Genomic DNA, 9,168 nt, shown 5'->3' with positions numbered 1-9,168 from the left:
TGAGTCTAGAACTCATGCATGCTTACATCTAAAACTGAGTCTAGAACTCATGCATGCTTACATCTAAAACTGAGTCTAGAACTCATGTATGCTTACATCTAAAACTGAGTCTAGAACTCATGCATGCTTACATCTAAAACTGAGTCTAGAACTCATGCATGCTTACATCTAAAACTGAGTCTAGAACTCATGCATGCTTACATCTAAAACTGAGTCTAGAACTCATGTATGCTTACATCTAAAACTGAGTCTAGAACTCATGCATGCTTACATCTAAAACTGAGTCTAGAACTCATGCATGCTTACATCTAAAACTGAGTCTAGAACTCATGCATGCTTACATCTAAAACTGAGTCTAGAACTCATGCATGCTTACATCTAAAACTGAGTCGAGAACTCATGCATGCTTACATCTAAAACTGTGAGTCTAGAACTTGCGAATGTTCACGTCTAAAACTGTGTTTTTGTGGGGTCAGGGATTTGTGCTCCACTCAGGATGAATTGCAATCACTTTGCTGATCCATCAACTTTCCACATCGCCCCACAACCAGAGGCAGGTTTCACACAGGTAGATTATGACAGTTGCTTAGATTTAAGTATGTTTCCAATATTTCTCTGAAAGGTAGAGACCTGAAGCACTTTTAAATAACGCTGGCAATCAACTTTTCTTTGGCGCCAGTGTTCCCTGACGCTTCACACCATTCAATGAAATAGGTGACAGACTATGAACCTCAATGGCTCTCGGGAATAAGAAAAACCGCTGCAAAATCAAGTTGACAATATCAGTAGTCCCCTTCCTTATGTCCTCTTGCACAGCTATTCACATTCACAGGGGAACAGTCCCTTCCAACCTGCTCAGACACCATGAAATTAACTGTAGGCTGAAGAGTGAAATGGGGCGCTTGGGAAAGGGAATGAATTCAGCATATAAGGTGTCTGAGCGAGCAGAGGGTGACAGTAATTCAATTATCAGAGGCTTTTCTTGAATATGAGTCATGTTGCATAAAGCATGACTGTGCTATCGATCCATAATGGTGCATGTTTACTGCCGCCTGCTGTGTAAGGGCGTGTTTGGCACGAGCTAATGAGATTTCAGAAGGCTTTCATTACAGTGTAGGTGTGTGGAAACAAACAAGGAGTCGAGTATTCCCTTTGGCTGCACCTTGTGGCCGTTTATTTCCATCCATACAAAACCTAAAACACATTCACTTCCTGTCACCCTTTAACCCCCTCTGTCACCAGGGTTACGCCCCTTTCCTTAAAGGGGCCCCGTGAATTCGGTCGTCCCCTACATGCCTCCCCCCAGAATTCACCAACTCCCGAGATTAGTCCCAACCATTAATGTTTGGGGGCCCGGATCAACCGACCAGCCCGACTCCGTGTCTCTGGGGCCGGAGGCAGAACCACCGTTGAAGGCCCCCTCCGGGTCCTGTCATGCTGAGGTGGGAGGGCACGAGGCCGCCCCCGGCGTGGGGGTTCAGCCAACCGTACAGGTTGGTCCAGGTCCAGATGTGCTGGTTTAAGGCGGTCAACCGACACGTACTCCAGCTTGCCGCCCATGTCGACCTTGCAGGTTTTGTCTCCGGTCTCCAGCACCCGAAACGGCCCGACGTAGGGGGGTTGAAAGGGCCCACGGTGGCCGTCCTGGCGAACAAACACATACTCCGCTGACCTGAGGCTGGACGGGAGATATGACTGCGGAAGGCCGTGCTGCGACGTGGGCACTGGTTTAAACAGCCTGGCTTTTTCCAGGAGCATTTCCCGCTGCTGGGTTGCAGACCAAGGGTCTGTGACTTTGGGGATGAACTCCCCCGGGACCCGCAGTGGCTGTCCATAAACCAGCTCAGCCGATGAAGCTTGCAGATCATCTTTGGGGGCTGTCCTGAGCCCCAACATGACCCACGAGAGCCTGTCCACCCAACTGCTGTCTTTGACCGATGGAACCGCTCGCATAAGCCATTAGCCTGCGGGTGGTAGGCGGTAGTGCGATGGAGCTTCACCCCTAGGCTTCCTGCAACTGCATTCCACAGCTCTGATGTGAACTGTGGGCCTCGGTCCGAGGAAACGTCAGCTGGGGCTCCGAAGCTGGCGACCCAAGCCTGAATAAATGCCCGAGCCACCTCATCCGCCGTTGCTGATGACAACGGGACAGCTTCTGGCCAACGAGTGGTTCGGTCTACCATCGTGAGGAGATGTGTGAACCCACGGGATGGGGGCAAAGGTCCTACCAAGTCCACATTCACATGATCGAACCTCCTTTCTGGAACAGAGAACTGTGCTAACGGGGCCTTTATGTGACGGTGCACCTTGGAGCGCTGGCACACCACACAAGTCCCGGCCCACTTCCGTATATCCTTTTTCAACCTGTGCCAGACAAATTTAGCTGAGATCAACTTCTGAGACGCCCTCTTGCCCGGGTGGGACAGTCCATGAATAGCATTGAAAACCTGCTGTCTCCATTCGTCGGGAACAACCGGCCGCGGCTGGCCTGTGGAGATGTCGCACAGGAGCGTAACGCCAGTTTCGCCAAACGGGACCTCCTCCAACCGCAGTCCCGTGACTGCCGTCCTCAACTCCTGGACGCCCGGGTCTGTAACTTGATCCTCTGCCATCTTGTTATAGTCCAATCCTAACTGGACAGCCCCGGTGACAGCCCTGGAGAGACAGTCTGCGACCAGGTTTTCCTTGCCCGCTACATGCTGCAGATCCGTGGTAAACTCTGATATTTGTTTAGCTGTTTAGCTGTGATAGCTGTTTGATGGCCTTGCCTTTCAGGGCTTCGTACAGGGGCCGCATCACTTGCGCTGCTCGGGGAATAAAGCGATGGTAAAAGTTCACCATGCCTAAAAACTCCTGCAGGGCCCTCACCGTGAGTGGGCGTGTAAAGTTAGTCACTGCCTCCACCTTTGCCGGGAGGGGGAGCGCCCCGTCCTTTGTGATGCGGTGACCCAGAAAGTCAATGGTGGTCAACTCAAACTGGCACTTAGCCGGGTTGATGATCAAGCCGTGCTGGCTGAGTCGCTCAAATAGAGTCCGGAGGTGAGACCTGTGCTCCGCTCTTGACAAACTGGCCACCAGGATGTCATCCAGGTAGGCAAGGCAAGTTTATTTGTATAGCACATTTCAACAACAAGGTAATTCAAAGTGCTTCACATAAAACCATTAAAAGCATCAAAGGCAAAAGAAAAGGAGATTTAAAAACAATTAAGAACATTCATTAAAACATTAAAAAACAGTGTAAGAAATAAAATGCAGTAGTAAAATGCAGAAATTGATTAATATTGATTGATTAATTCGGTCGTCCCCTACAACAGAATGATTTGTTTCCATTTTGCTTGAAATGTCAAAAACTAAAAGTGTGTTTGTGTCAGAAAAAGGTTTGCGTAGGACTGAAGGTGTTTTTCTTTCATGTCAGAATTATTCTTGAGTGCAGGTGTCATTCTTTTGAAATGATGGAGATCAACGTACCTTATCCTCACAAGTTTCTTCTTTACATCCCACCAGATTGTCTTCGCTGTACTCGCTCTGCTTGTGCAACAAACTGGCAGTTTCCTGTACGAAGAAACGACGCATGTTTAGTTCTGCTTTCACATTCGAGCCGTAATCAGCCGAGGATGGCATCCACAACACTATTTTGACTTTTAAAAAATGAGCAAACAGTGTACAAAAGGTTTCAGTGAAGGCGTAGGTTGTCTGTTACATAATATTCCCAAAAAGCAGAGAATGCACATTTCTCCTCTGTGGGATCAGCTCGCATTTATTATTCTGATCCGCTTCAGCTCCCCGGCCCTCCCTAAAGAAAAATCTAAATACAACCTGTGGATGTGTGATATCAGCAGAATTGTTTAGTAACAAAGAACAGATGCACACATTCACTGGCAGAGAAACATTCAGAAGTCAATCTATCCTCGTGGTTGCTTCAATGTGAGAAATGATGCAGGTTTTTTCAGGGGGGTGTGCAGCAGATGATTGTATGTCAACATATTCCGCGTCGGTGTCAGAGGGAAGATTGTTATTCTGCATGGCGTTCCGGAGGGTCTCGGCTCAAAGAGCAGCCTGGAGCCTGGAGACTAGTGTGTGTGTGTGTGTGTGTGTGTGTGTGTAGCCAGACAAGGTGTCTGGGTTCACAGAAAACCAATCGAGACACCTGCTGGCTATCACTGCCAGTCGCTGATAATGTGAAGGAAAGAATGCTTTGGGCCTCCGGCACATACTGCCGCCTTGAAAAGGTCAGGCTGGGCTTGGAAGAATGTTTTTCTCATCCATCGTTTGTTTGTTTGCCCTCCACACCTGTGACTCTGGCCGCCTGGTGAACGGACCCTAATGAAATAAAACACATTAAAATGGCAGTTTTGCTCTCTGATCATTTTTATTAGAAAGAAGAACGGCGGAGAACAGATTGAAACAAAAAAGGCTCCGGTACAGACAGGAAATAGCTGCTTGAGCAACTGACCCACAGATACAACATCAGGATTAAAGCACTTCACCATTTATCATGCAAGGAGGGGATACTCTGCAAGAAATACATGCGGGGGGGGGGGGGGGGGGCACATCACCTCTGCACAACATCTGCGATAGGTAGGAAAAGGCCACAGCAGATCACAAGAACATCACGCGTCATCGAGAGGGGCAGAGTTCACTTCCTGTCCCGGCCACAACAAGAGCAGGTTCACATGTTTTCTTCTTCTTTTTTTTTAGCGGGCTTTTTTGTATGACATCTCTGTGAAGTGCAAAGACAGTCGCAGCAGCGACCGGCTGGTTTCCAGCGTCTCCGCAACACCGACGATACTGTAAACAATCTACACTATAAGGCGCACAGTTGAAACAAATTGCCCAACGAAAGAGCCACAAACATCAGTTAGTAAAGGGTTTGAGGTGAAAACGCATCTTCATCATCGACACTCTGCAGATCTGGCATACCAACTGTCAATATACCAGCTGCAGGCAGTTAAATGCTGTTTAGGTGTCTCCAAATGGGCACTACGCAAACAACAACAACAACAACAACACATTGAAAGACCTAAACTTCTTCTTCCTAAAACATCAATCTAAACTTTGTTTTTGTTTTTTAATTAGGCACACGGTACAGCACAGTCAACGTTGTTTTTCTTCAATACCTCTTTTGGTTGTTGACATCGAAAGGACGTGGACGTCAGCCCTCCAGGACTGAAAGGACAAATCGCACACAGAACACTTGTCGTCCCTCACTGCTGGCACTTATCTGTGCAAACCTTAAACATTAAAGGGAGAACTCTTCCACGACAGCTTCCCTCTTTGTGATTATTTAACCTGCTTTAGGGCCCTAAAAACGTCTAGAAGGTAACAACCACCACGGAATATCCTACAAAGACATAAGGCATTAAAATGACTCTTCGCCTGAATTACATCAGTCATACAAAGTCTGTGGGACCTCTTGCGTCCGTCCACAAAGTAAGACAAAATACGCTAAAAACTAAATACCGCAACAACCTGGACTATCCACGCGTTTTTTCTTTTTTAACACTGATTGTCTACATGATCAATACAAATCTAAGGACGTAAACATGATAAGATGTAAACACTGTTGGTATCCAACTGGCTTGGGCCTCTAAAAGATATTTGACCCTGTGTGAGATGTGAGAAAACACCAAGTCTTCCGCACATGAGATGGAGAGGAGTGAGGTCGTCCACTGGAGAACTGATGGGAGGGAACGGCAGTTACGGGGGACTGGCTCTCGTGCATCGCTTGGACTGAGGGTTTGATCCGTAATCTTCAGAGCATAGTTCTGGTTGTCTTGTTAGTGGTTGAGAATTTTCAGATTTGGCAGGGAGAAGCTGTTGAACTCTGCTTAGCGCTCATTTCGACGACAATCCGCCGTCGTTCAGAGGATTTTCTGAAAGCTGTTGTTTTCCTGGTGAATCTGCAGACATTTGTTGTTCGAGCATCAAAATCGGTCTTCTACTTATTTATTTTGTATGTTCTAATTAATCAGGGCTCCTCAGACGATGCGGTAATCGAACGTGTCCTTCTCGGTGTGGTCTGTCCAGTTGGACGAGGGCATGCTGCGGTAGGGGTCCAGCAGGATGCGGAAGCAGCGCACTATGAGCAGGGCCAGGAAGATGAAGAGCAGCAGCACGAAGACGAAGGCCGCCTTCTGCTCCAGCGTCAGGTAGGAAGGCACGTGATGGCCGCCGCCTGACGAGGACAGCGTGCTGCTGAAGAGGCCCTCGGCCATCCTGGGCACATCCATGCTCGACCGTCTCGGCTCCAGCTCTTTTGCTGGTTGAGTAAAGATTTCTGGAGGTGAAGATGGGCTCGGTGGACCTGCGGGAGAATCCAAACAGACGGATTATACTGGAGGTATTGTCCTCTGTGGTTTGACAAATATATGTGTTGTCACTTCATTCTCTGCTCAGGTAGACATTACTCCACTATATCTTTACACAGCTAATTGCCGTTTGCTGCTCTGTGAATTTTAAATTGAGCACATTTAATTTCAATATCAACTGATGTGATGACTTAATGAGGCTCCTCCTTTTTTTCTTAATCTTGAGGCTCGAAAGATTACTTTTATGTTGGTGCCCTGTGTCAAAAAGACTTGGCTGGTGATATTCTACATTTGTCTTTTTGTCAACCAATCCCATTTGCCTCCTGAGACGAGTATTTTGTGTGCATCCAAAGCCTGATATGTATTCTTACTCTGTGCCATAGAACTCTATTGTCATCCAGAAACTACGGAAAACACTTTTACACCAGATGACATGTTCCTGCTGTAAATGTTCACAAGAGCACCGCATGTGTGTTAATCCACAGCTGGACATAGTCCTCAACAAATGCCTCATTCAATCCCGTTTGAGGGAAATGTGCTAAAAGCTACAGTGCCCAGATGTCTGAGGAAATTACTTTTTGACTTTTGTTTTGGATAAAATAAGACAACATATTTGAGTCGGAACCAGCGGGTTTAAAGCTGAAAGGTTAGGAAGCCGGAAGGTTTTGAGCGCAGCTTACATCTTCGGTTTTGGTTTTAAATGAGATTTGTTGACAATAAAAAGGGGACCTGGGGGGCTGTTCGTCCCGTTATAGCATTGAGCTCGAGTGAGTTTGCTGCTGGTCACAATGGGCAGAATGCAGAAACATTCACCTTGAAACCCGACAGAACAGAGAGCCTGCAGGGGCTCGTGTTGGTTCGTTCAGTCAGCTTCAGGCGCCTCGGCTTTCTTCTCAGCAGTGGACACCATTTTCTCACGACTGATTTTGAACAGGAGTAACAGCTTGCAGCTTGTCTGCGTGGATCATTTGTCGTGGCAGAAAGAGGCCCCAGCACAAGACATTCGGAGAAAAGCGTTGGCTCGACTGTTCTACGAAGAGGGTTGGAGTTTAAATGTATCAATCCTCATCGTTTCATGTCTTTTCCCGCTGAGCCAAGGGATTGCTGCAAACCACTTTGACATTTTGTCTTATTTCTTTCCTACAGTACAGGAGCACTACACATACTTGTTCATTCAACCCGTGTGTGAGACTTTTTGCTCGTTATTTCTGAAGCTTTAGGGATAAATCATGTTTGTTTACCAACTTAATTCAGGACAAACAGCAAGTCTACCAGAACAACAAGCAACATGAGCTGTCAGATATAATTATATGAACCAAAGTTTGCTCAAACCTTCTGGCTTGTAATCACTTAAAACAAAGTGACGTCTACCGTTGCATCTCTACCACTAATAGTGTCCAGTTCAACCAAAGGAGCACGTTTCATTTCCTTCATGGAATTCATTTTTAAAAAGCTAGAAACACTGTAAACAAGAAGGGCACCCGGAGATAAGTGAAGAGTAAGGTGTGTATCCGCCTCGTGATTCTGATCCGTTTTTAAATGTAATGGTTCTTCACTGGCCCACGCTACACCCACCCACCAAGTCTCTGCAATCCTGCTGACAGACAGAAAGCATGGACGCCTTGGCGGAGGTAAATAATCCAACAAATTTACAAGAATAAAAATTGCAAAGATTAGAGGAACATCTGAATAATTTATCGTGTGAGGTTGCAAAACACGGTTTTCTTCTTTTCCTATTCTGTTAAACTTCTCACGTCTGCTCCGAGTTAACTTTCCTGTGGCTGTTGGGGAAACACTTATCTGAACCAAATTGTCTGGATATGTTAAATTGTGGTCGATGTACCCAAACGTCCTTCACAGTACGTCCATTGCATTGACTAGATGTGCATGCACATAGTAAGTACGGTAGATTGAATCTGAGGGTAGCTCTGTAATGTGAGTGCACATTACAAGACATTATGTTTGGACGGAGGCGGAGGGTTCAATTATTATCGCCTTTCACAGCAACAAAACATATTTTTCCACTTTAACTTGCATGTAAATAACATTTTGTAGAGCTGAAGACATGGAGACAGCAGCTTGGGGCGGCCAAAGCCTTTGAATGCCAGTAACCCTGGCTTTGCTTTGCTTAATGGGCTCAACCAATCAGATCAATCAGATCAGTACCAGGTTATCAGCTGCCTCCGAGAAATGTTTGCACAACCCAGACTCCAATCTTTTTTTCGGGTTGCGTCCTTCGGTCACGCTCCTGTAAGCGTGACGATCCGTCAGAGACATTGACAACCACTAGGGAGGGGGGGGGGGGGTGGGGGGTTATGAGGCTTCTTGGAGTGACAAGGCGGTCAGAGGATCTTTCGCTTTCTGCCGAAAGAAATAATAAAAAGCATCTCCGTAGGCCACTCTCAGGAGACAGAGCAGCCTTCAGTTCTGCCTCGCTGATCAGCATCCTGTAATCCATCACACTTACAACTCAAATAAATGATATTTCAGAGCTGCGATTCATCGCCCTCTTCGCGAGAAACGATAAGTAACGGGCTGCTTGTCTTTGTCTACCGCTTCTCCCCCCCATCATGTCAAATCATAACCTCATCTTCTTGTCAACCACAGGCCCAGCGGTGTTTGCTGAGTATTAGCACTTTGGGCCAGAGACCAATCTGCTATTCTGCTATTCAGCTACATTTCAGGAAGAAAATTAATAAAAAATCACTTCTGGAGCCCCGAAAATAGCAGAAATACACACACGCCCGATCTGATTTTTAGAAAGTGACCTGCATAATGTAAGCGCACAAGTTGATTTTTAGTCTAATGGTGCCGCATCATCCGATGGCTCCTGTGGCCAGGAGACGAGATGACACGATGG

At 46.7% G+C, this 9,168-nt stretch overlaps 1 protein-coding gene across 1 annotated transcript in view; it reads right to left on the bottom strand.

The window, feature by feature from the left end:
- Nucleotides 1–5,975: 5,975 nt before the first annotated feature.
- Nucleotides 5,976–9,168, bottom strand: part of LOC306782028 (cortexin-3) — a 4,454-nt gene continuing 1,261 nt past the window's right edge. Inside the window, exon 2 of the mRNA XM_079275173.1 lies at nucleotides 5,976–6,304. Coding sequence (XP_079131299.1) covers nucleotides 5,979–6,230 — 252 coding nt within the window. The 5' untranslated portion in view covers nucleotides 6,231–6,304 and the 3' untranslated portion in view covers nucleotides 5,976–5,978. The remainder of the gene's footprint in view (nucleotides 6,305–9,168) is intronic.

The sequence above is a fragment of the Melanostigma gelatinosum genome (genome assembly GCF_949748355.1).
Source record: "Melanostigma gelatinosum genome assembly, chromosome: 9".
In the NCBI taxonomy this organism is placed as follows: Eukaryota; Metazoa; Chordata; class Actinopteri; order Perciformes; family Zoarcidae; genus Melanostigma; species Melanostigma gelatinosum.
This window is presented reverse-complemented; position numbering and strand designations above follow the sequence as displayed.